Here is a 27,525-nt window from a genome sequence, read left to right on the forward strand (position 1 = left end):
AAAATTCCATATGGATTCATACAAGTATTGCTCAGATTACTACAGCATAAACTACTTGCTGAAAACATATGAGATACCAGTAAACCTTTTGACGGATGAAACAATGTGTCAAATTCCAGAACATGTCTCTTCGCAGGTGGTACTGCCACTAAAAGGAAAAATCAAACCAGGAAGAACTAAAAAGAAAAGAGGCATAGGAGGTTGGAAAGAAAATACAGTTACATATGCACTATATACAGGAAAAAAAAAGACACAACCGGAGAACGTGCCAAAATATTCCAAAGAGAGATTGATATAATGCTTCAATATTTTTATATAACTTATATATCGTAGAATCATCATTTGAATTGCCAAAAAATAAAATGCATGTCTTGCACTAGACATATATTTGGTATGGTGATTGTTTGCCATATTACTTTTTGGCAAAAAATGTATATGGCTACTTTTGTTTTCAATAAGAATCTGTTTATTTGCTATTTTAGTATATAAAAGTGGGATGCATTTACATCTAGTTGCTGCAGGAAAAAGGCGCTCAAATATAACGTGATACCCACGTGATATATCTGTATACCTTATTAGTATATATGTATACCTTATTGGTATCAAAATATGTGCAGAAATAGAAGTGGTGCCCCAAATGCAACATCTGTACATACATCGTTAACAAAATGGGCATGTTTTGCATCTCATGTCAGTATTGAAGTATAACAAATTGGAAGCCATTTACATGCAGTTACCGTCACATTTGTGAAATTTTACTAGGTTGTTGTTATTGTTGTTACACGCAATTACTGCAGGAAAAAAAGGTACTCAAATAGAATGTGATACCTAAATGGTATATTTGTATACCCAACTCATGTCAATATTGAAGTATAACAAAAAGGTACTCAAATAAAATGCGATACCCGAATGGTATATTTGTATACCTTATTGGTATATAGTTGTATTGCACTAATATGGTTAAACCAAAATATGTGCAGAAATACAAGTGGTCCACTAAAAAAATACAACATCTGTACATACTTCCTCAACAAAATAGGCACACTTTGCAACTCATGTCCGTATTGAAGTATAACAAATTGGAAGCCATTTACATCTAATTACTGCCGGCAAAAAGGTACTCAAATACAATGTGATACCCAAATGGTATATTTGTATACCTTACTAGTATACAGTTGTATTGCACTAATATGGTTAAACCAAACTATGTGTAAAAATACAAGTGGTGCACCAAAAAAATGCAATATCTCTACATACTTCTTTAATAAAATGGGCACACTTTGCAACTCAAGTCAATATTGAAGTATAACAAAAAGATACTCAAATATAATGTGATACCCGAATGGTATATTTGTATACCTTATTGGTATATAGTTGTATTGCACTAATATGGTTAAACTAAAATATGTGCAGAAATACAAGAGGTCCACCAAAAAAATACAATATCTGTACATACTTCCTCAACAAAATGGGTACACTTTGCAACTCATGTCAGTATTGAAGTATAATAAATTGGAAGTCATTTACATCTAATTACTGCAGGAAAAAAGGTACTCAAATACAATGTGATACTCGAATGGTATATTTGTATACCTTATTGGTATATAGTTGTATTGCACTAATATGGTTAAACCAAAATATGTGCAGAAATACAAGTGATGCACCAAAAAAATACAATATTTGTACATACTTCCTCAACAAAATTAGCACACTTTGCAACTCATGTCAGTATTTACATCTAGTTGGTGTAGGAAAAAAAGTACTCAAATACAACATGATACCCAAATGATATATTTGTATACCTTATTGGTATATAGTTCTACTGCACTAATATACCTGAACCAAAATCTTTGCAGAATACAACTGGTACATCAATGCAAAATCTGCACAGAATTTCTTAGATTCAACTACAATTAAAAATTGCTCTCAATACAAATCCAAAACCAATTCGCGTTCTAAAAATATTTCTTCTCATTCAAATAAATATGTTGCCAAAATTAAAACTCCTACAGTTTTCCAAAATGAAATAAACTGAAGATAGATTCCAATATTAAAACGGTTATAGCAACATATTGTACTATTACAATTGTATTCCTAGAACACACTTTTAAAAGATAGCGTTTTTATAATCAAATAATGCAAAATATAATACTTCACCAAAAACTATTAAAATCCTTCAAAGTTTTCATGCTACGATTAACTAAAAGCAAAAAAAGAGACCTATACTACTTTTGCGCTTCTTTCTAGAGTCTTTTTTGTTACTACTAGAGCCTCAGATTCACTTGATTCACCATGCAACTTCTTGTTCCTCCCATAGTGCCACAAAAGTTTACCAAACCTAGCTCGAAGAGCATCCACATCGAAATTAGCAACATGGATTGGAAGACCTTCAATAATGTACTCAGCAAAGCATGCAACATATACTCCACAATCTCTAAAATAAAATAAATGAATATAATATAAAAATCGATTAGTAGTGAAAAATATTAATATGAATAAGGAAAACAAAGTAAAAAAAATTAACTATTCTTACGAATTTTGCTGTGTTGGCAGATTTGTAATCAGTTCATCTCAAATGGATCAATCAAGATCTTTTTCATGTGCAGATCATTTTCTACTACAATGTCACTTCTTTGTTTTTAAAATTCAATGCTAACTAAAAATAGGGGGATCAACACAGTATATGCCGCTGCCACCTTTTAAATAGTTTTTTTGTGCTTTCGACTACGTAGCGAGTCATATACATAAAAATATATCTCTTATGGAATGATACATACCCCAATATCCAATGCCACTTTTCTGCCAAATTAATTGGAAAGAGGACATGATCAACCTGGTGCCATGGAGTGTTGCAATGCATCCTAAATCCTTTCATGTACTCCATGATATCGCCTGATCTATCAATTAAATGATCTTGTTTCCCACCTTTTACAAATTCTGTGTAAACCCTTTGAATGATATTATTAAAAAGAGTATATGTAGTTGTGACTTTGATTGGCATATTAATTTCATATTTGGCCTTCTTCATAAGATAGTAGATTATAATATTCAAGTGCTGCAAAAAAAGAGGAAGAAAACATGACTAACACTAACAATATGCATGAAGTAATACCAAAACAAAAATAAAAAGCAATACACATACCGAACTAGACAATGGCCTGCTAGAATAATTTAATGTGTGAAACAATGTCTTATCATCAATCTATTCAACTTCAAAGTCAAAACAAGAGTCCAGCATTCGATCACCAGGTAAATATACTTCACTATTTCATATAAAAGAATACATGGATAAGAAATACATCAACAAAAATTAAGAAAACATGAAAACAAAAATACATGAAAATGAATGCGCACTCTCCCAACTGCATATCTGCTTCAACAAAGTTTGAGAATGCAGTCGTAAGCTTATAATCAACAGCCATTGAAATGTCATTTACAAATTAAAATCTTACTTTGATAACCTTCAAGGAACCCCTAACTGCACTAACACCAGATTGCCAGTCATTCCTATACGGCGACTGTTTTACAGCTGTAGGGCGCCTTCTCCGTGTGAAAACTGCATGAGTTTTTTCAACATCTGTTCGTGTCTGGACAACAGTTCTTGATACCGACTGATTAGATTTACACTTATTTACATCATGAGTTGTTAGTTCATTTCTAGATTGATTTACAGTACGTCTCCCTCTTTGTGTAATGGCGGCAATTAGATCAAGTTGAGACTCAGTATATTCATAAACAGAATCCAAGCCAAGATCACCCTCGTGTCGATAGGGAGCTTAAATTACAAAATATTAGTGAATGAACAAATATACAAAGGTAAGATATTTTTTTTAAAAAAGAATGAAAAGTTACATATAGAAGACGTTACCAGAAGGCAAATTCACATTACTGCCACCAACATCCTCTTGACCAACACCATCAACCCGAGATGTTGAACACATAAAATTATTATCAACATCACTATTTAAATAAAAAAATTATCAAAAATCTCTCATTTACATACAAACTTCAGAATTTGTAACATCAACAATCGTATCCCATGGAGCAGTATTTTGTAGTAAAGGAAGAGCTTTAGACTCAATAATAACATCTAGTCGTGTCTGTGCAGGGATTCTTGATGGCAACAGAGCAGGTCCAGACTTTTTAACATCATGAGATGGTTGCTTATATTTTACATGTTGTGTAATGGCGATGATTTGATCAATTGCAGATGCAGACAGTTCAAAGTTAGAATCCAAGCTAATATCATGCCCAAAGTTAGAATCCAAGCCAAGATCATGCTCATTTACAAAAGGGGCTGAAAAAAGTTAAAAAAAGATTAGTGAATGCACAAATACATAAAGTTAAATAAATAAAAAAAGAATTAAATAATTACATATACAACATTTTACCAGAACGCAAATCATCATTAACTATGACATGCCTTATTGTGACGTTCTTCTCATTGACACCACTGGCACCACCCTCACGACCAACCCCACCAAAACCAAACACTAAACATATAAAAGTATAATCAAGAGTACTATTTTTAAAAAACAACAGCAAAAAAATAATAATTGTGATTTACATACTAGAAGGCGCTTCGGGCGTGCTATCTCCAATAACTACAGGATCATTCCCATTGTCGCCCCTTTCAAACTGGTCATAATCTGTATGCATCTCACCAAAGTAAGGATCATTATCCTGTTGCTTATGCTGAAAATGAGAAAATAACAATTTTATTAATATGTATATTACAAGAATACTATGTGCACTAAAAGTAAAGAATGGAATAGTATGCTATAAGCATATATTGCATCTTTGAACAATATACTATAGCATTATATTATATAAAAGAATAATGCCGATGAATTTTCCTCTATTTTATTGACTGCCTACCAATAGCTGCAAGCACCCCCTCAAACTTGGTCTCTACAAAAAGCTTCAAACCTTGTAACTCCTTCATTACCTCAGCATTGGCAGGTTCGGAATCACCTCCAGTACTTTGATGCATACTTTGTGTTTTTGGCAATTGAGTGCCAAAAATTTGAAAGTTATCAGGCTGACTGTCAGTGCAATCAACTTCAATTTCAAAGTTTAGACCACGCATATCAAATAGTTGCTTCTCAGTAACAGTTGGGGTGATGTTCTTTAGTTACAGTTATTAATGACACTAGTTAGAAATAGAAATGATAATAAAACATGGAAAGATAAAAGATCCCTATTACCATATGATACCAATATGGTATACATATATACCAACAGAGTATATCATTATTTTGGGATATTGCTACAACTACCTGTGACTAAACTACTGTACCAAAATATTAAAAGATACAATAAAAGTATGAGAAAATTAAAAGTATAAGTAGCAATAAAAGTATAAGTAGCAGAAAAGATCCCTATTATCATATTATACCAATATGGTATACATGTATACCAATAGAGTATATCATTGCTATGGAATATTGCTACAACTACATGTGACTAAATTATTGTACCAAAACATTAAAAGATTCAATAAAAGTATGAGAAAATTACCTGCTCGCGTTGCAATCTAAACATTCGCAAAGCAACTCGCTCATTCTGTATTTGACCTTTGACTACCCAATTCAAAATCTGTGGAAGGTTGTTTCCAATATGATCAGCAAAGTGACCATCCAAACTTGGGCAACATTCATACAACCAAATCTGTAAAGCCAACGGGAAGCCACTGAGTCTATAAAAAGAAGGCTTATCTTGAAACTTGTTGGAACACGAGTTGATTGTAGTGTTATAAATATCTATACCCTAGGGATAATTATTAAAATCACTGCACTCAACCAAGTCAATGTAAGACCGTGAAATAACCTTTGTTTTGAGCAGAGAAAGTAAGAAGATGTTCAAAAAATAAAGAACTGCTATCTTCAATGCATCATCATTTGTCTCCCATTTCTTCTTCGTAAAACAATCTACTAGTTTGGCCAATGTCACAAATGCAGTCCCAAAATATTTTGAAATCAACCTATTCTCTAGTACGCTCTCTATACTTGTATCACCCTTACATTTCAGCCCAGTAACGAGTGCAAATTCATCCAAATCAAAGCGCAACCTAGAATCACTCACTACAAACCGCATCTCATTTTTCACCTCATGATGTACTTCTCTAATAAGTAAATGGAGCATAACCCGAATTTACACAAGAACTGGTGGCAGATCCAAAAAATATCCAAAGCATGTTTTCTTAAACATCCGAAGTTACGTCTTTGTTAAATTCTCTTTCAATAGACGAATGACATTGCAGTTGGTATCCCAATCTACCTTTGGTTTATAATCTATGTCCATAGGCACAAGAAAATCCCAACACACTGCAAAACATGTTCATATAAATAATTTCAGAATTAAAATTCACTTAAAATGCAACTAAAACAACCTAAAATGTTACAACTACCATATGATACCAACATGGCATATAACTATACCAACAGAGTATAAAGTTCTACTGGCTAATTCCCGGCAACTATAAATGACTATACTACTATTACATAACAGACAAGCATAAAGAGAAAAATCAAAAAGGTATGCAGCTATAAAGTATTTTCAAGATATTATACGATACTACTATTATTAAATAAAAAATAAATAGTGTACCAATTAAATACAACCAATACAGCCAAAAAAGGATCCAAAAGCATATGATACCAATATACCAATATAGTATATAGCTATAATAATAGGGTATATAGTTATACGGGGTTATTTCAACAACCGCCTATAACTATAAAAACTATTACATAACACGCATACTCTATATCCATAGGCACAAGGGAATCTCAACAATTCAAAACATGATCATATAAATAATTTCAGAAACATAATTCACTTAAAAATGCAGCTAAAACAACCAAAAAAATATTACAACTATCATATGATACCAGTATGGCATATAATTATACCAACAGGTTATACAGTTCTACTAATTAATTTCTGCCAACTATATATAACTATTCTACTATTACATAACACACATGCATAAAGCAAAAATCAAAAAATAGTGTATCACATATTAATATAATAAAGTATTTTAAGATATTGTACTATACTACTATTATTAAAGAAAAATTAGATAGCATACCAATTAAAGGAAGTTAATACAGCCAAAAAGGTATGATACCAATATAGTATATAGTTATACCAACAGGGTATATAGTTGTATGTGGTCATTCCCGCAACTGAGGTTCCAACAAACATATGATACCAATATATTATATAGCTATACCAACAGGGTATACAGTTGTACGGGGTCATTCCTAGTTCCCACAACTGACTATAACTATAATATAATACAAAAGCATACCAAGAAATCAAAAAATAATAATGTATTATATATTCAAAAGCGCAGATCCTAATTTTAAGAAAATTATCTTCTTGGGCACGACACCAATTTTTTTCTTCTTTACTTGAAAACCATCGCTACAATCAATATCGATTGGTTGAGTCTTTGTTTCATGCACGAATTCACGTTGGCTTAGTTATTTCAGTTCTAATTGTGATATGAATCAAATATCACTCTAAAGTTTGCAAAATAGCCGGCTTGCCGACATGCAAACCTGGAGACATCTAATACACTTCGGATTTTATTAGTTTGTATATGATTTATATTTATTGCATGAATTCATGTAGAATAAGGATTGTCAATTTTTTCTATAAAAGAAGCTATTATTTCATCATAGATTTTTAGGGAATATTACACAAAAATTATTCTTGGGCAAAGTTTTCAAAAGGTATGATTAGTAACAGTAACAATTTTATTATTATACGACATTAGATTAATCACATCAATTTTTTAGGAATTAATGAGTTCTTAGGTCTCTTGGGGTGATATGAATTATTAGAACTTCCTTCTTTATATCTTTTTTTGCTGTTAACTAGATAACTAATGATGATGCTGTAGGTTTATCTTTATCGTTATTGTATGGGATTAACACGTTGTATTATCTGTGACTAGCTATATCCAGATACTTGCTTATGATATATATATATATATATATATATTTATGGTGCAAATATATCCTAAAGTATATCTATGTTGCTGGAGCATGAAGAGGATAGACTAGACAAAGGTATGCATTCTCGAAATTCTCTTGCAAGTGAATACTCTTCTATTACATGTTCTAACTTCTTTAATCTTTCAGTTGTCTTGAATATTGCGATGATCCAAAAGGTCATCTTATATTTTAGAACTCGATTCTGTGCCCTTAAGCCTTAAAAATTTTATTTTCACCCTTCTCAATTTGCGTGCACAGTCCGAGCATGTTTCCGAAAAGTTTTTCTGCTAAAAATTGATGAAAATAAGAATTTATGCCTTAAAAGTTGATTTTAGTTGATTTCGGTCAATATTTTTGGTAAACGGATCCGGATCCGTGTTTCAATAGTCCCGGTAGGTCCGTATCGAATTATGAGACCTGGGCGTATGCCCGAAATCAAATTCGGAGGTCCCTAGCTCGAGTTATAAATTTTTTATAAAAATTATTTGTTTTTAAGAATTGATTGACGTTTGGTATTGTTAGTACCGGGTCCGTACTTTGGTTCTGGAGCCCGGTACAAGTTTATTATGATATTTAAGACTTATTTGTGAAATTTGGTGAGAAACGGAGTTGGTTTGACGTGATTCAGACGTCCGGTTGTGAAGATAGAAATTTTAAAGTGTTCTTGAGAATTTTATTTGATTTGGTACTAAATTCATAATTTTAGGTGTTATTTTGGTGATTTGATCATCGAGCAAATTCGTATGATGTTATTAGACTTGTGTACATATTTGGTTTGAAACCCCGAGGGTTCGGGTGATTTTCGGATAGGCCACGGGATGTTTTGGACTTTTGCAAAATCTGATTTTCTGCAGATTCTGGTGTTCTAGCATGTCCTTCTTCGCGTTCGCGAAGGTCCTCTCGTGAACGCGAAGAGTAAACTGATGAGGCCGGAATTTTCTTCTTCGCGAACGCGAAGGCTTGGTCGCGAACGCGAAGCGATGGGGGCACTACCCTTCGCGAATGCGACGAGCTCATCGCGAACGCGTAGTGTTAGGCACTGGGGGGAGTCAGTCTTTCCTTCATCGCGAACGCGAGCAATGCCTCGCGAACGCGAAGGCCGGGGGGTAGCCTACGTGAACACTGTCTCGCGAACGTGAAGGCTTGGCAGCCAATGCTCTTCGCGAACGCGATAGTGGCCTTGCGAACGCGATGCACACTGTCGCCCAACACTTAAAACAGAATCAAACACGGGTTTAAGCCATTTCTTCAACATTTTTCAAGAACTAAAAGGGTAGGGGCGATTTTCAAGAGTCATTTTCTTCCCCAAAGTATTGGTAAGTTATTCTAAACCATTTTCTTTCAATTACCCATTACATTTTATGAATTATCAACCTAAAATCTAGAGTTTTCATGGTAGAATTAGGGGTTAGGGTAGAAACTAGAAATTTCGGAAATTTGGGGATTTAGACCTCAAATTAATGTCGGATTCTAAAATTAATTATATATTCGGGCTCGGGGGTGAATGGGTAAATAGATTTTGGTCCAAACCTCGGGTTTTGATCAAGCGGGTCCGGGGTCGATTTTTTGACTTTTTGGAGAAAAATTTGAAAAATTTAATTTATGCAATATAATTGATTCTTTTAGAAATATTTGATATTATTGAGTCATTTTTGAATAGATACGAGTGATTTGGAGGTGAATTCTAGAGGAAAAGCTGTGATTGAGAATTAAGTGGCCTTCGGAACAAGGTAAGTGTTATGTCTAACCCTGACTTGAGGGAATTAGGAACCTTACACTATTTGTTATGTGAAATTCATGTGAGCGGCGTATATGTAAGGTGACGAGTACTTATGCGCCGCCAAATTACCTGTTTTCTTTTTCATGTTTCTTCCGTTTTTCTTACATTGTTTCTCCCTATGCCTAATTGCTATGTGTTTACACTAGTGTTGTTAAATTGATAGTTCCTATTATATTTACGGATTTTCTGGTGATAATTGAGTATTTATTTTAAAGTTAAGATTGATATTTGTGGAACCAAATGTTGAAGTAAGGTTTGTACTTGTTGTTCTATCTCCCTGTTATTATTTATGCATTGCGTTATGATAAGGGAGAGTGTTAATGCACGAAGGATGATGCCGTGCCATATTATGAGTGTTAATGCACGAAGGGTGATGCCGTGCCATACTGTGAGTATAAAAGCACGAAGGGTGATGCCGTGCCATATTGTCAAGCAGGTTACTGTTGGAGATGATGGAGTTTTGAGGATGCAGGGTCGTGTTTGTGTGCCTAATGTGGATAGACTTCGTAAGTTAATTCTTGAGGAGTCCCATAGTTCCCGGTATTCTATTCATCCGGGTGCTGCCAAGATGTATCAGGACTTGCGGCAGCATTATTGGGGGAGGAGAATGAAGAAGGACATAGTTGCATATGTAGCTCGGTGCATAAATTGCCAGTAGGTAAAGTATGAGCATCAGAGACCTGGTGGTTTGCTTCAGAAGATAGGCATTCCTGAGTGGAAGTGGGAGCGTATCACTATGAATTTTGTTGTTGGACTCCCACGGACTCATAGGAAGTTCGATGCAGTTTGGGTCATTATGGACAGGCTGACCAAGTTAGCGCACTTCATTCTTGTGGTGGTTACCTATTCTTTGGAGCGAGTGGCAGAGATTTACATTTGTGAGATCGTCCGTCTTCACGGTGTGCCCGTGTCCATCATTGCTGATCGAGGTACGCAGTTCACCTTGCACTTCTGGAGGGCAGTACAACGTGAGTTGGGTACGCGGGTTGAGTTGAGTACAGCATTTCATCCGCAGACAGACTTGGACAGTCAGAGCGCACTATTCAGATATTGGAAGATATGTTTTGCGCTTGTGCTATAGACTTTGGAGGTTCTTGGGATCAGTTCTTGCCACTTGCAGAGTTCGCCTACAACAACAGTTACCATTAGAGCATTCAGATGGCTCCCTTTGAGGCATTATATGGTAGGCGGTGCCGGTCGCCAGTTATGTGGTTCGAGCCAGAGGAGGCTCGATTGTTGGGCACAGACTTAGTACAGGATGCCTTGGATAAGGTCAAGATTATTCAGGATCGACTTCGCACAGTTCAGTCCAGGCAGAAGAGTTCATGTAAGTGAAGTTGCCTCAGCCGGACTACTAAACTCATAAGCACGCCACCACTGATAGGTTGCTCCTCTAAGCTGAAAGGTGGTAAAAGAAACCCCACTCATCTCCGCTACACCCATACTACGGAGAATACGATGACACTCCTCCAGAAAACCCTAAGCATCATCTGTAGCCAATCCGCTGAAGATAGGTGGGTGGTACTTCCTGTACCTCTCAAGTCTGAGTTGCTCCGCCTCAGAAGCTGCTACCCTAACCTCGGGCTGAGTTGGATCTACCAGCTGCATTGGTACAATATCTAGAACCGGGTCGACCTGAACCCGCTGCTCTAGAGTACCGACGACAGGAGTCTGTGCTCCTCCCCCGGCCTGAGATGTGGCAGGAGCAAGTGGAATCAATCCAGCCTGAGCTAAGGTGCTGAACATGCTCAGAAACTAGGCTAGAGTCTCTTGGAGTGCTGGTGCAGAAACAGGTACCTCATGTGTCTGCCCTCCAACTAGAGCTACTGGGGGCTCCTCTGTAGCAACTCTTGCGGGTGCTCTGGCTGCACCACGTGGACGTCCTCGACCTCTACCCCGGACCCGGCCTCTCGCAGCTCTAGCAGGGGGCGCGGGTGCCTGGTCATCAAATCCGATTGTACTTGTCATCACCATTTGTGAGAGAATAGAATATAGAAGTTTAGAAATTTTTAAGTCAACAATCTTCGCACGATAAGGAATCAAAGTAGTGAAATTTCCTAACAATTCCATAGCCTCATGAAGATAAGCACAGACATCTCCGTGCCGATCCGCGAGACTCTAATAAACCGGCTTGTGACTCACGACACCTATGAATCTAGAGCTCTGATACCAACTTGTCACGACCCAATTTCCCCTCCATATGACGTCATGATGGCACCTAGTCTCTACGACTAGGTAAGCCTAACATTTGTGGAATAATGAAATGAAAACATAAATTTAACAACTAACTGTAGCAATAACAACATAACTAGGTACCATGCCGCTTGGCATGTACAATAACCAACTATTCAAAAATACACAGAAATCCCAAAACCCGGAACATCGTGAATCACAAACTACAGAAGGAAAATCTAGTGTCTCTATACATCAAAGTCTATCAAAAGAAAAATATATAAAATAATGGACATTGAGAAGAGTAGAAGGGGACTCCGAGGTCTGCGGATGCGATAGATATAACTTAAAGTCTCCAAAGCTGTCTCGGCTAACTGACAATGCGGTTGATAAGGAGCACCTGGATTTGCACATGAAAAACATGTGCAGATAGTAGCATGAGTACACCACAATCGGTACCCAGTAAGTGCCAAGCCTAATATCGGTCGAGTAGTGACGAGGACAGGTCAGGGCTCTACTGGTATATATATAATAAAACAAGATAGAATGAAATACTGCAGTAAAATAAAGACTGAAATTTAACAAGAATGATATCATAGAAGACAACAGCTCAGTACATAGAGATAACAACAGGGGATCTCCCGAGATACCGCTTCATCGTCCCAAACGTAAATGTGCAGTACAGAGGGATCTCCCGGAATACCATTTCATAGTCCCAAAGTAAATATGCAGTATAGGGGGATCTCCCGGAATACCGTTCTGTAGTCCCAAAGTAAAATATGTAGTACAGGGGGATCTCCCGAAATACCGTTCCGTAGTCCCAAAGTAAATATACAGCCAAACAATAGAATTCAATACTTACGGCACGAAATTCTACAGTTCAACCTAAGTACCAGTTAAGGAAAGACAAGTAAATTCACTAAACATGCTGCACATAGTTCAAGTAAATAGTTAAGGCAGTAGGCATGCTATTCTAGTCTAGCTGGATACCACACATGCTGATGGAACTCAAATAAGAAGGAAATCAGGTTATTACTTAGTAGAAAAAATGGGTTTTCACACAATTAGCTCGTGTACGTACTCGTCACCTTACGTACCCGGTGCTCATATATCAAAAATAGTACAAATCCTATGGGGAGTTCCCCCACACAAAATTAGGCCAGCCACTTACCTCGAACCAAGCTCAATCAATCGGTAACAATGTCTTTCCACGAATATCCGACTCTGTATGGTCCAAATCTAGCCAAAACAATCACATATCACAAATACAACTATAATAGACTAATCTACTTAATGAAATCAATATTTTAAAAAAGATTCCGAAATCCGTCCTAAAAAAGTCGACCCAGGCCCACGTCTCGGAATCGGATAAAAGTCACAAAATACGAACACCCATTTATCACGAGCCTAACCATACAAGAGTCACTCGAATCCGATCTCAAATCGCCTTCCAAAACTCGAAATTATGGCCTATGAGGTTTCTACCATTTTTCCCCAAATTTTCAACTCAAATCCCAAATTAGAAGACAAAAATAACGATATATTCATGAAATATAACCCAATCTGAGTTTGAACCACTTACCCCAATAATTTCCTTGAGGAAACCTCAAAAACTCATCTTCCACCGAGCTCTCAAACTCCCAAAATCGAAATGGGAAATTAACTCTCGGAACCCCACTTTTCTGCCCAGTAAACTCGCTTATGCGAGCCTTCAACCGCACCTGCGGTACCGCTTCTGTGGCTAGGACTCCAGAGTCCGCACCTGCACGCCTAAGTCTGCATCTGCGGATGCGCTTCTGCGTCTACTCGTCCGCTTCTGCTGAACCTTGAGTCCTTCTCATCTCCGCATCTGCGATTGCCCTTCTGCAGATGCGACTCCGCTCTTGCGTCTCACTCGTCGCATCTGCGACCACTGACTCCCAAGCCTAAAGGCGCACCTGCGATCCCAGCTTCGTTTCTGCAGGGCCGCACCTGCGGACTCCCCACCGCATGTGCGAAAACACCAGAAACCAGCATGCCAGAATTTCTTCTAAGTCCAAGCTACCAAGATGTATCAGGACTTGCGGCAGCATTATTGGGGGAGGAGAATGAAGAAGGACATAGTTGCATATGTAGCTCGGTGCATAAATTGCCAGCAGGTAAAGTATGAGCATCAGAGACCTGGTGGTTTGCTTCAGAAGATAGACATTCTTGAGTGGAAGTGGGAGCGTATCACTATGAATTTTGTTGTTGGACTCCCACGGACTCATAGGAAGTTCGATGCAGTTTGGGTCATTATGGACAGGCTGACCAAGTTAGCGCACTTCATTCTTGTGGTGGTTACCTATTCTTCGGAGCGAGTGGCAGAGATTTACATTTATGAGATCGTCCGTCTTCACGGTGTGCCCGTGTCCATCATTGCTGATCGAGGTACGCAGTTCACCGTGCACTTCTGGAGGGCAGTACAACGTGAGTTGGGTACGCGGGTTGAGTTGAGTACAGCATTTCATCCGCAGACAGACTTGGACAGTCAGAGCGCACTATTCAGAGTTCGTGATGTTGTATTCATGGTCGGAGAGAGAGTGTTGCTTCGGGTATCACCCATGAAGGGTGTAATGAGGTTTGGAAAGAAGGGCAAGTTGAGCCCTAGGTATATCGGACCTTTTGAGATTCTAGAAACTGTAGGAGAGGTGGCTTACAGGCTTGCGTTACCACCTAGTTTAGCAGTTGTTCATCCGGTATTCCATGTGTTCATGCTTCGAAAGTATCACGGCGATCCGTCCCATGTGTTAGATTTCAGCTCTATCCAGTTGGACAAGGATTTGACTTACGAGGAAGAGTCGGTAGCTATTCTAGCCCGACAAGTTTGCCAATTGAGATCAAAAGAGTTACCCTTCAGTTCGAGTGCAGTGGAGAGGTCAGCCTATTGAGGCAGCCACTTGGGAGTCTTAGTCCGATATGCAGAGTAGATATCCCCACCTTTTCCCCAGCCTAGGTACTTTTCTATGTCCGTTCGAGGACGAACGGTTGTTCTAGAGGTGGAGAATGTGATGACCCTAAAGGTCATCTTATGTTTTAGAACTCGATTCTACGCTCTTAAACCTTAAAATTTTCATTTTTACCCTCATCGATTTGCGTGCGCAGTCCGGACATGTTTCTGGAAAGCTTTTATATTAAAAATTGATGAAAATAAGAATTTATGCCTTAAAAGTTGATTTTAGTTGACTTCGGTAAACATTTTTGGTAAACGGACTCGGATCTATGTTTTGACGGTTTCGATGGGTCCGTATCGAATTATGGGACCTGGACGTATGCCCAGAATCGAATTCGGAGGTCCCTAGCTCGAGTTATGAATTTTTGATAAAAATTAAAAGTCTGAAAATTATTTATTTTTAAGAATTGATTGACGTTTGGCATTGTTAGTACCGGGTCTGTATTTTGCTTTCGGAGCCCGGTACAGGTTTATTATGATATTTAAGACTTATCTGTGAAATTTGGTGAGAAACGGAGTTGGTTTGACGTGATTCGAACGTCCGATTGTGAAGATAGAAATTTTAAAATGTTCTTGAGAATTTCATTTGATTTGGTACTAAATTCGTAGTTTTAGGTGTTATTTTGGCGATTTGATCGCGCGAACAAGTTCGTATGATATTTTTAGACTTGTGTGCATATTTGGTTTGGAGCCCCGAGAGATCGGGTGAGTTTCGGATAAGCCACGAGATGTTTTGGACTTTGAAAAATCTGGTTTTCTGCAGATTTTGGTGTTTTGGCATGTCCTTCTTCGCATTTGCGAAGGTCCTCTCGCGAATGCCAAGAGTAAACTGATGAGGCCGGAATTTTCTTCTTCGCGAACGCAAAGGCTTGGTTGCGTATGCAAAGCGATGGAGCATTACCCTTCGCGAACGCGACGAGCGCATGGCAAACGCATAGTGTTAGGAACTGGGCGGGGGTGGGGGGAGTCAGTCTTTCTTTCATCGCGAACGCGAGCAATGCCTCGCGAATGCGAAGGCCAGAGGGTAGCGTACGCGAACACTGTCTCACGAACGCTAAGGCTTGGTAGCCAATGCTCTTCGCGAACGCGATAGTGGCCTTGCAAACGCGATGCACACTGTCGCCCAGCATTTAAAACAGAATCAAATACGGGTTTAAGCCATTTCTTCAACATTTTTCAAGAACTAAACGGGTAGGGGCGATTTTCAAGAGTCATTTTCTTCCCCAAAGTGTTGGTAAGTGATTCTAAACTATTTTCTTTCAATTACCCATTACATTTTATGAATTATCAACCTAAAAGCTAGAGTTTTCATGGTAGAATTAGGGGTTAGGGTAGAAACTAGGGATTTCAGAAATTTGGGGATTTAGACCTCAAATTGAAGTCGGATTCCAAAACCAATTATATATTCGGGCTCGGGGGTGAATGGATAAATGAATTTTTGTGCGAACCTCGGGTTTTGACCAAGCGGGCCCGGGGTCGATTTTTTGACTTTTAGGAGAAAAATTTGAAAAAATTAATTTATACAATATAATTGATTCCTTTAGTAATATTTGATATTATTGAGTCATTTTTGAATAGATACGAGTGATTTGGAGGTGAATTCTAGAGGAAAAGCTATGATTGAGAATTAAGTGGCTCTTGGAACAAGGTAAGTGTTGTGTCTAATCCTGACTTGAGGGAATTAGGAACCTTAGACTATTTGCTATGTGAAATTCATGCGAGCGGCGTATAGGTGAGGTGACGAGTACTTATGCGCCGCCAAATTACCTGTTTTCTTTTCTATGTTTCTTCCGTTTTTCTTACATTGTTTCTTCCTATGCCTAATTGCTATGTTTTTACACTAGTGTTGTTAAATTGACCGTTCTTATTATGTTTTCGGATTTTCTGGTGATAATTGAGTATTTATTTCAAAGTTAAGATTGATATTTGTGGAACCAAATATTGAAGTAAGGTTTGTACTTGTTATTTTATCTCCCTGTTGTTATTTATGCATTGCGTTATGGTGAGGGAGAGTGTTAATGCACGAATGGTGATGTCGTGCCATATTGTGAGTGTTAATGCACGAAGGGTGATGTCATGCCATATTGTGAGTGTAAAAGCATGAAGGGTGATGCCATGCCATATTGTGAGTGTTAATGCACGAAGGGTGATGTCGTGCCATGATATGAGAGTTAATACACGAAGGGTGATGGCGTGCTGTTTCTATTGATTTTATGGTGAGATTGAGAGTAAAACCACGAAGGATGATGCCGTGCATTTTTCCTTTACTGTATTCGTTGTTTCTGTTGATTCATAGTATATTGGTTGTACCAGTTATTATTCTGCTGTAATTCTTTATCTCGTATTTCCCTCAGCATGTTTCCCCCTCCCGATAATTGTTGTCTAGCTCTTCATTACTGTTATTTGCATATACACTATTAAATTGTACAGGTTGATTTGTAGGTGCCTTGCCTTAGCCTCGTCACTAATTCGTCGATGTTAGGCTTGACACTTACTAGTACATGGGGTCGGTTGTACTGATACTGTACTCTGCACTTTCTGTGCAGATTTTGGTACCGGCTCGGGTTGATCGAGATTTTGCTATTGGACCGCTATCCAGAGATTCAAGGTAGATCTGTCGGCGTTCACAGACCTTGAAGTCCCCGTCTCTCTTTTCTGTTCTACTGTTTCTTTCATTCAGACAGTTGTATTTCTATCAGACTATTACTTGTAGTAAATTCTAGAATGCTCGTGAATTGTGACTCCAGATCCGGGTGGTAGTAATTAATACAGTTTTTATATTATTCCGCACTTATCATATTTTATCTTAGTTAATTATTGTTATTTACTGAATGGAAATAAGGAATTCGTTTAATGATTCTCTAACGTTGGCTTGCCTAGCAACTGAAATGTTAGGCACCATCACGGTCCCGTCGGTGAAAATTCCGGATCGTAACAAGTATAATTTTTATTTTCCACCTTCCCCAGCGCTTAAATCTTTACTTCAGAGTATAAGTTTCTCCGAAAATTAAGAAAATAACCTTTTGACCCCGTTCAAATTATTTGCTTCATGAATATCAATAGGTGTTCAAACTTTCTGTTAATCCTTATCTCATGTTCTTCTTATTTCTTAGATTTTTTGCTTGGTTTTTTATCACTAATTTTTTTAACCCTTGAATCCCAATGATATAGGTCTAATTTTTCGATTTACCTTGTTCAGGCCTACGGTGACAAAAATTAACTTCAAATTTTATCATCTTCTTCTAAGCAAATAACACGAGGGTCAGACTCTAAATTCATATGAAAACTAAAGTTCAGAACCATTACTAAAGTACATCAGCTTTATGAGGTATATTCATCTCATAAAGTTCAAAGGTTTTGTAGAGTAAATTTGTATGTGCGAGCTCTGTTACTTATTAGATGAAAGTAAAAATAGGATTCAACTATAAAGAGATATAGGCATTAACCAACTAGGGAATCTTAGAAATTGAGAGGACATTGGCTTAGTAGAATGATAAGTATTAATTTTAGGATTCTAATTTCAGTAAAAGATCTATTAAGTATTATCCCTTTTCAAGATGATTTATTGTCACGACTCACGTTGGCCTATGGGAAAGTTTAGTGTATTTAGCTTTAAAATTCCAATTACACAATTGTGGTCAAATAATAAATTTTAGTTGAAGTCGACATCCTAAGTATTGAACAAAATGTTAAATATCACATACAATTTTATCCAACTTTGAACTATTATCTTTATTTGTTGAAATATCGCAGCTTTCAAACCTTCCAATTTCTTCTTTGCTTGCTATAATAGTTTAACCATATAAAGATAGATAATTTCTCTAACGTTGTTCAAACTTGAAAGAATTAAAAAAAAAAATTCCGACAAAGTATGTTCAATATATGTTTTTATATACCTGTAAAATCTAATATTTTACTTATATATACATTATAATTTTTTGACGAAGAGTAGTAAATTGACCATCCCTAGGACGATGTAGCTTCACCCCTGCGAACGACACCGCCTTAGAGATATCAATAAAAGTGCAACAAAAATATACACACACAAAAAAGGACCAATAACATGCTTGTATCTTTTAATAAATAAAGGTAATGTAGCAAAAAATTACATGTAACTATTTTAATGGCGATCCTTTGGGCGAATTCTGACTTCAAATATTACTCCCTCCGTTCAATTTAAGTTGTCCACATTGAACCTGGCACATCCCTTAAGAAATAATAAATAAAGTACATATTTCATCATAATAACCTTAATAATAATAGCATTTTAAAAAGTCTTGGGAAATGATTTGGGAAGGAATAGTTAATGATAAGGATAAAACGGAAATTTTTTGTTGATTTTATCTTGATTTGCTAAAATTGACAAGTAAAAATAAAAAAATATTTTTAGTATAGCACACAAGTAAAAGTGAATGGAGGGAATAGTTCACTAATTATGGTAATTTATTATATACATTTTTAAAAGAATCCATTTTATTAGTCTCACAAATGTTATTATTTAAAAACATATGCAATTACAGGTTTGACTTAAATTTTTATGCAACGCACGAGTATAGAGACTAGTTTTTTTAAAAGGTACGTATTAAGCTATTGAACACTTCGGTTTTTCATGGACTGTCTACTCGAAATCTCACTTATACCTATTAAGCCCAAACTATTTATCCTTTGATACCCAGGCCCAAACTATTTACTTTTCCTACCCATGCGGCCCAGACTATTTATGCGGCCCACTTATTAGCGGATTCTCATACCCGGCCCAAGCTATTTTACCCAGCAGCCCGCGTAATTAGTGAATTCCCATTGTGAGCACGTAATTTTTGCCTCACAAAAAATACTCCTACAAATTTTGCAAAAATAGTTTTTTTTTTCTTTTCTCTAATTATTTCTAATTTTTATAGAATTTTAAGGAATTTCTTGTTAATTATTGTTTGCATTTTAATTGCATTTTGTGTATATTTAATATTTCAAAAATCATGGAAAGTACCATAAAATGTCCAAATCTTTATTGCATAGCATTTTAGGTTTTTATTAGTTGCATTATTAAACAAAAATTACAAAAAAATACAATGGTCTTGTTAACATTTTTGCTTTTAGTTTTAAACTAAATAGTGGTAAGTTAATGGAAAATAATTAAGTAAGATTAATTTTACGAATTAGACTAATTTAGGATCAAATTTAGGATTCTTATTTAATTTGTTTAGGATTTAAAAATCAAGAGAAAAAGAAATAAAGAAAGATAAGGGGTTTTTTTGTTTGATTTACTCATAATTTGGGTCAATAGCCATTTTAGCGGCCCAATTCTCAAATCCGCCCAATCCAATACTCATGGTCCAATCCGGTCCACACCCTCAACCCAAAACGACCCCATTTTGATCCCTTAAATCTCAACACTTCATCTTCATTAATCCAGCGGCTCGCAACTCCCTTCCTATCTCCCTTTTAACTGTCCGAACCGACCCACTCCCCCAAAATGATTTCTCTCATTCTCAAAGACCACTCTCATCTCCCCCACTCAAAACCTAGCCGCCCCAAAACCCTTCACCGGCGGCACTCTCCAAATGACTCCAAATCACCACCTTACAACCTCCAGCACTCCCTCAGCTATAATCCACCTTCAATTTCTTCAAAAGCCCCATCGAATTGGTCGAATCGTAGATCTAAGAAGGTCGGAAAAACCTAAATTTGTCCTTTTCTAGTTTCTCCTCAATCTCGACCCGTTTGAACTCGAAACCTACATCAATTGATTGCTCTTGATGAGAGAAATCGATTGATGTTGGTCTAAGTTCATCTCACGGCCACCGGAATTTGTTCTGCCTGGCGGAGTTTGGTATATCCTCAGTTTTCTTCTAACCTGCGTCTATATGGCATCGATCGGTAACCTTTCGACCTTTTCTTTGTCTCAGATTAATTGTTCTTGGTTGATTTCAAATGAATCCCTATTTTTGTATTTTTAGTAGACATTTCACATATTGTTTTTACCTAGTTAGGTTAACAGTTTTAATTGCATAATAATTATCTTGTAGGCTAGTCAATCCTGATTTTGTTAGTCACCATGTTTGAATTAGGGTTTATTGGTTAAATTGTTTGATTTTTTGCACATTGTTTGCTCTATTTTGATTTCCAATCTGGTCGAATCTTTTGTGTTTAGTTTGTTTATAATTAACAAAAGTCTAAATGGGTTAAATGAGATAGAAATTTAGGAAATCTTTTGTTTGAGCTACTGAAAAAATGTTAGAAGGAAGTAAAAGGGATTAAAATGCAAATTAGTTAAAACTTGGGGTGGAAAAGAGGTAAAAACAAAAGTAAAAAGGGTAGGAAATAAAAAGAATTATCTAGAAACAGGGACAGATGTCCCTTTTCAGCAGAAAAGATGCTTTATTCCTAAATTTTAGGGACTAACATTCTAGAATTATTCCCTGATTTTTCTGTGCACACAACAGATTTCATTCTCGATATAAGACCTCATCTCCTCTCATTTTTACTCTCTCTGGATTCAAAACAGACTTTCACCCTAAGAAATCTCTGAAATTCAGATTTCTTTTCCTTCGTTTTGAGACTGACTTGGAAACAGATTTGGAATTCAATTTTTCTTCTTTTTAAAAATTGAGAACTTCCCTCTCATTTGGCTATGATTCCGCATTAGAGTTTCATTGGTCTTTGGTTTTACTGCTGGATTTTTGGTTTGAAAATCAAAGCTCATGTATACTTTTTCCACTGCTATTGGCTGCTACTGTTTAAGCTATGTTTTTCTGCTGCACTTCTCAACTTCAGAGATCTATTTTCTATCTTGTCTATCTTGCAGTAATCAGGTGCTCATCTGTAAAATTGAGTTGTTATTTTTGACATGAATGAATCAATCTCTTTATTTGTTTCCATGAAATCCTAAACATTTACTGTATTCATATGTTGATTCTCTTATTATTAGTCTGTCGATTAGTGGATCGAAATTTAACTAACTTCATTATGGTTTATTTCTGCTTGTTTGATGTGTTGAATAATGCAAGCCAGAACCCTTTGCCCTAACTTTTGCTTACTTGAATTGGTTGTCCAGTGTGCTCTAGACTCATTAGTATTCCTCCTTGGTTGATTTTTGTCTGTTGAAACTATTTTAGTTTGTTAAAAATGTTGTATTAATCAGTTCATCATCTTCTATAGCCTGTTATTGTCTAACTAATGATTTGTGCTCAAAAATGGTATTAAGATGTGGCGGCATGGATGGATTTGACCACGAGTTGGTCGGAGTCATCTCTAAAGGAGCCAATACAGCACTTTAAATTGTAAAAGTATATAGTGTATGAGTTTCATAGTTTTTCATACATTTAACAGCTCCAGGTTTCAATGGTTAGCTATAGAAGTTCGTATGAGTTAAACTGAAGTTCATTGACCAGCCTTGTTAGAATAGCTATTACTAGCGTATTTGAATGGCAAATTAGTTATGAGAGATTGGTGTTGTAATTAGAATTTGAATCGTATATATTCATTTTGGGATTATGCTTAAATTACTATATTTTTCTTTCAATGATAGATGAAGTCTTGAGTCATTAAGTTTGGTTCCCAGTCATTGGGCCTAAAAACTAGCCCAACGAAGCTTTAAATAAATTTTGCAGCCCTAACAGACTTTCGACCCCTGGTCAGATTTATTTTGGGCTCGCTCAATGAGCCAGTGGTCTGTTCTTCCTCTATAAGGTAGAAGACGTTTAAACTATTACTTGAAGTCCATTTTTATATGTATATGTAATTGTTAAAAGTCCAATTTGAGTGCCTAAACAAATTTTGACTTGTGCCAGTTTTCCAGTTTAAAAATCCACATCGATGTGGTTAATTGAAATAAGAAATGTGGTTTAATTATAAGCTATCATCCATCCATAAACTCTTGATCCTCCAGTAACCCCAAATTAGTTTAGAAAAACAATTATGAATACCATAGTTTGTTTTAGGCGCGTTAATAATAATCATCGTGACTATGGGTACGGTTGTCGTGGCATAGTCATCATAAGTAATCCCCAATTGGAGTGTGCGTTTCGCGTGACTCGACCATAACTTCAAACAATAATAAACATTAAACACATTGTAGATTGCGGGTGCGTTTTACGTGGTGCGATTTGCGATGTGTAAAAATAATGGGTGTACGACAATGTAACTCGTCTCATATTAATTCCATAGAAGTTTAAAATGCAGTAATGTAATAAAAGCGGTAAAAGGAATAAAAAAGCACATAGGTTTAAAACATGTATTAAATCAGATAGCTAGGCTAATTATTAATAGTTGAGCGACCGTGCTAAAATTACAGAACTCGGGAGTGCCTCACACCTTCTCCCAGGTTAACAGAATTCCTTACCCGGTCTTCTGGTTTCGCAGACTTTAAAACATAGTCAAAATTTCTCGATTTGGGATTTAAAATGAACCGGTGACTTAGGACACCATAAATTATTCCAAGTGGCGACTTTTAATTAAATAAATAATCACATTTCGAATAATGTCACTTTAATTGGAAAAACTCCCTACCCCCTCGGAAAAAAGGAGGTGTGACAGCTCTGGCGACTCTGCTGGGGATCGAACCCAGAATCTCTGGTTCTGGGTTCAGAATTCTAGCTTAGAATAACTATTATACTTGGCTTTTGTTTATTATCTTATTTTTACATGTTTGAGCCTAATGTGCTAAATGCCGCTTTTTACCGTTTTGATATTGCTTGAACTGTATATAAACTGTTACGAAACCCTTATTCTCTCTAAGTCTTCTAAATCTTCTGGGAAGTGCACGCTGGCGTGACTTCTTTTCTGTTAGTGTCATATCCCTAATTTAGAACGAGGATCGGATAAGTTGCAAAGCCGGATGATCTTTTGGTTACCGGTACGCTGCCCTTCCCCCTCCCCTCCCCCCCTCCCTCCCGGCTCGAGTTGTCCGCTCGGGTTAGTCAAGTCTAGAACAATACACCCAGGTTTTAAACTTAGAATAACATAGCCTCATGCCGGATCCCTAGTAGGAACGCTTGTTTGCATCATGTGCATTTGACCTTGGGGACTCAACACAAGAGTTGGGTCCGTCTAGGACAGGTGTACCCGAAATAAAAAGACCATCCTGATGCATTTTACGTACTACTTGTGCATTTATTTGCTTCGGCTTGCATGTTGACTGGCTTTTAGAATAGGGAGGAAAAATCAAGAAAAACCAAGATTGAGGTAGGAGAGAGAAAGTCACCCGTTTCTGAAAACCCCGGTATTCAAAATATCCCGAAACTCTGCCAAATTCTTTTTTTTAAAAAGAATAAGTTATTTCTAAATAAGTCATATTTTCCTATTGCGTCAAAACTTACCGAACTACGTGGGTTTGATTCTCACCGGATGTGGGATACGTAGGCAACCTTCATCGGGTCCAGCCCCGCTTTTTTGCAAAAAATAACCAAAAATATGAAATGTTGTCATTTTGTCATAAATAAGTTAGGTGATTCCGTTTTTGCCCAAATAGCCAAAAATGTCCCGACCGGACGCCAGAAGACCGTTTTGCAAGAATAGTCGCCTATAGTCCTTTTTCTATTGTTTGTCCACTTAGCAAACACAGCCCTAAAATCTTCCCTTCTGAAGTGCTAAAGGGTCATATCTGCAAAAGTAGCCGTGATTTGTTTTAAATTGAATTTTGCAAAAATAATCTTTTCTGATCAGTTTTCAAACAAAACTCACATGTTTTAACCCAGTCACCCTAATTTAAAAATGTGCAGAATGAGCACTGTTCAGAATTTACCGGTGAAGGTTATGGATCAGATTCCACTAGCAATCCACATGTGGTGGGAAGACTTGGGAAAACAAGGGCAAGACAAGGTCAACTGATACCTAGAGGCACTCACTAAACTATTAAAAATTCAACCTAGAAGGGATTTGATAGAGGCACTGGTTTCGTTCTGGGATCCCTCTCACAATGTTTTGTATTTCTCAGATTTTGAGCTTACACCTACCTTGGAACAAATTGCGGGTTATACCGAGAATACGGAGGGATTAAGGCACAAGTATATGATATCTCCAAGGATTGTTACTCCCCACAAGTTTCTAGACCTACTGAAAATAAACAGGCAGATCAAGACTGAAAGTCTAGTATGTGGAGCTTCCACTTTTCACTTTCTATACCAGCGGTACGAGCACTTAAGAGGATTTGAAGACCCAGAAAATGGACTCTGCAGTAAGGGAAACCGGTCAAAGTGGGAAACACATAGATGCTTTGCCTTCATGGTTGCATTTTTAGGCCTTTTAGTGTTCCCGAGGGAGGACGGGTGCATTGATTTACGTGTAGCGAAAGTTGTCCATGTTTTGACTACCCAGGCCAAGAGTACCCTCGCGCCCATGATCGTATCAGATATATTCCGAGCTCTCACATCTTGTAAGGCCGAAGTCAGGTTTTTTGAAGGGTGCAATCTGTTATTGCAAATGTGGATGATCGATCACCTTTGTTACCGTCCCCGATACATGAACTATGGGTCTACGGAAAAAAAAAGCATCGAAGAGTTTAGTACACGAGTAACAGGGTTCGAAATGCCGGAAGGGGTCAAAGATTGGATATTCCGCCTTCGTTCTATAACTGCGGATCAGATATGGGTGTTTAACAGGCGGGCTGGGACGGGCTGAACACAAAAAAACCAGCCCGTCTGTTTAACGTTGCGGGCTGAGTTAGCGGGCTGTACTTTTTTGAGGTTTTTTTTGTCCGTCCATGTTTGGGCTAGACCGGGCCGTGCAATTTTTTTTTTTTAAGTAAATTTTATTTTTCATATTCCATGTTATTGATACTTAAGTATTTTCAAACTTTTAAGGCTTAGAATTAAACTTTAAAATTTGAATTTTATAATTTTAAAATTAAAATTTGAAAGTAAGTGGTTACAAAAAATTATTTAGTAAGACCAATAGGCGATATGTAAAGATCAAGCTCCGAAGACTTTCATTTGATATTTTTATTGAATAATATATAATACTTCAAATTAAATTGCAAGTTCTTTTTTGATTTTGTTATTTTTGAACTTGCAAATTAAAAGTTTACAACAATTATAAAAAATAAAAATAAAAATAGTACATCACATACTTTGCATTATTTTTGTAAGTTCATCCATGTCAACATGATGTTCTTGGTTTCCGACATTGGTTGAATCAGAACCATAAACCATTATATCTCCAATTTCTTGGTCCTCCGCTTCATATACCTCGTCATGCCTTTGATTTTGCCGTTCTGATCTTATCCAATCTTTGAAGCACACTAAAATTTCCAAAGCGTTGTTGCCCAGTGAATGACGGGTATCTCCTAGTTGCTGCCTTGCTTGGCTAAATGCGCTCTATGATGCGACTGTTGAAATCGGCACATTTAGCACGTCTCGAGCCATGGCCGAAAGAACAGAAAATTGATTTGAGTTGCTCCTCCACCAACCCAGTGGTAGAAAGTTCTTTGTGCAGGGCTCTGCTGACTTTTGCAAGTAGAATTAAAGTTCATCAATATTCCTGCTACTGGTTTGTTGATGCTCCCCTAGTGTAGACCAAATCAAGTAATCTCCAACACCATCATTATCATCCAAAGCACTGGTCCCAGATGTTGAAACTGAACTTGAAGGAATATTTGCATCTACAACAGAAGAAGCATCAACAATGTTAGCATAATAATTATATAATATTTCTAAATGTTTGTGTAGATCAGAAATACAAGTGTCAATATCAGGAGTTTCAGATGGTCCAATATCCATATAACAATATAATGCAGTGATTAATTGGCGACAAGTGGCCATTTTGATAGAAGGGTTTAAAATAGCACCAATTAGGTAAATAGGGGGAATTGGGTAGAAATATTTTTTAAACTTATCTAGCATAGATTCAACAACAGAAGTATATACTTCTTTCTTCTTCAAATTATGTAGTAAAAGAGAAATTTCAGCAATATGAACTAAACCATTTGCAATAGTAGGATAATTTATAATATTTGATTTTGACCATTGGCAACGGTCCAAAATAAATAATTAAAAAAACCGTTAAAAAATGGGCTGAACCGGGCTGAAGCCCGTTAATTAGCAGGTTTCGGTGCACCGGTATCAAAAAACTGTATGTTTGAAACCCGCTCCCCACCCAACCCGTCCCAGCCTGCCCCCCACGCTACAGTACCGGGCTGACCCGGGCTGAACCGGGTTGTAAACGGGTTAGCCCGACCCGATTAACAGGTATAGGATCAGATAGAGTGGACATTAGGTTAGATTCCCGTTGATAAGATTGTTTACATGCCCGCCACCGGTCCTTACTTCCTTCTAATGGGTCTCCGAAGCATTCAGCCCTATGCCCCGTACCGGGTGTTGAGACAACTTGGAAGATGCCAAACAGTTCCTAGAGATGAAGATCTTAGTACTCATGTGGTTGAAATCTGCTCCGAGGCTCAATTTCCTGAAGAAGTGGTTCGCCATATTTGGAACGAATGCCAGTATTTGGGGGCAAACACCCGAGTAAGCGATTTGTCCAAGGGCGAGGTTTTACCGGGTTATCTTGCTTGGTATGGAAAGAGAGTCGTGACGAATGATGAATCTGACAGGCAGACTAAAAGGCCTCATATCCAAGAATTTGTCGACGCATCGCAAGAACAATGG

General features: G+C 37.1%; 1 protein-coding gene across 1 annotated transcript; it reads right to left on the minus strand.

Moving 5' to 3' along the window:
- Positions 1-31: 31 nt before the first annotated feature.
- Positions 32-26,073, minus strand: LOC138908449 (uncharacterized). Its single transcript, XM_070199115.1, has 14 exons — positions 25,992-26,073; positions 6,221-6,326; positions 5,830-6,124; positions 5,521-5,670; positions 4,949-5,128; positions 4,572-4,695; positions 4,392-4,493; positions 4,004-4,297; positions 3,453-3,775; positions 3,143-3,202; positions 2,778-3,055; positions 2,292-2,434; positions 1,837-1,907; positions 32-148 (listed from the first exon to the last, which is right to left on the minus strand). The coding sequence occupies exons 1-14, from the start codon at positions 26,071-26,073 to the stop codon at positions 32-34; spliced, it is 2,325 nt and encodes a 774-aa protein (XP_070055216.1).
- Between the last annotated feature and the right edge of the window lie 1,452 nt (positions 26,074-27,525).

The sequence above is a fragment of the Nicotiana tomentosiformis genome, chromosome 3 (genome assembly GCF_000390325.3).
Source record: "Nicotiana tomentosiformis chromosome 3, ASM39032v3, whole genome shotgun sequence".
Taxonomy (NCBI): Eukaryota; Viridiplantae; Streptophyta; class Magnoliopsida; order Solanales; family Solanaceae; genus Nicotiana; species Nicotiana tomentosiformis.

Coding starts and splice junctions, on each gene's coding strand:
- LOC138908449 (XM_070199115.1), bottom strand. CDS start 26,073: ATGGTTTATGGTTCTGATTCAACCAATGTCGGAAACCAAGAACATCAT. Junction 6,125..6,220: donor AAAGAGAATTTAACAAAGAC/GTAACTTCGGAT, acceptor TTTACTTATTAG/AGAAGTACATCATGAGGTGA. Junction 3,056..3,142: donor GCAGGCCATTGTCTAGTTCG/GTATGTGTATTG, acceptor CTTTTTTTGCAG/CACTTGAATATTATAATCTA.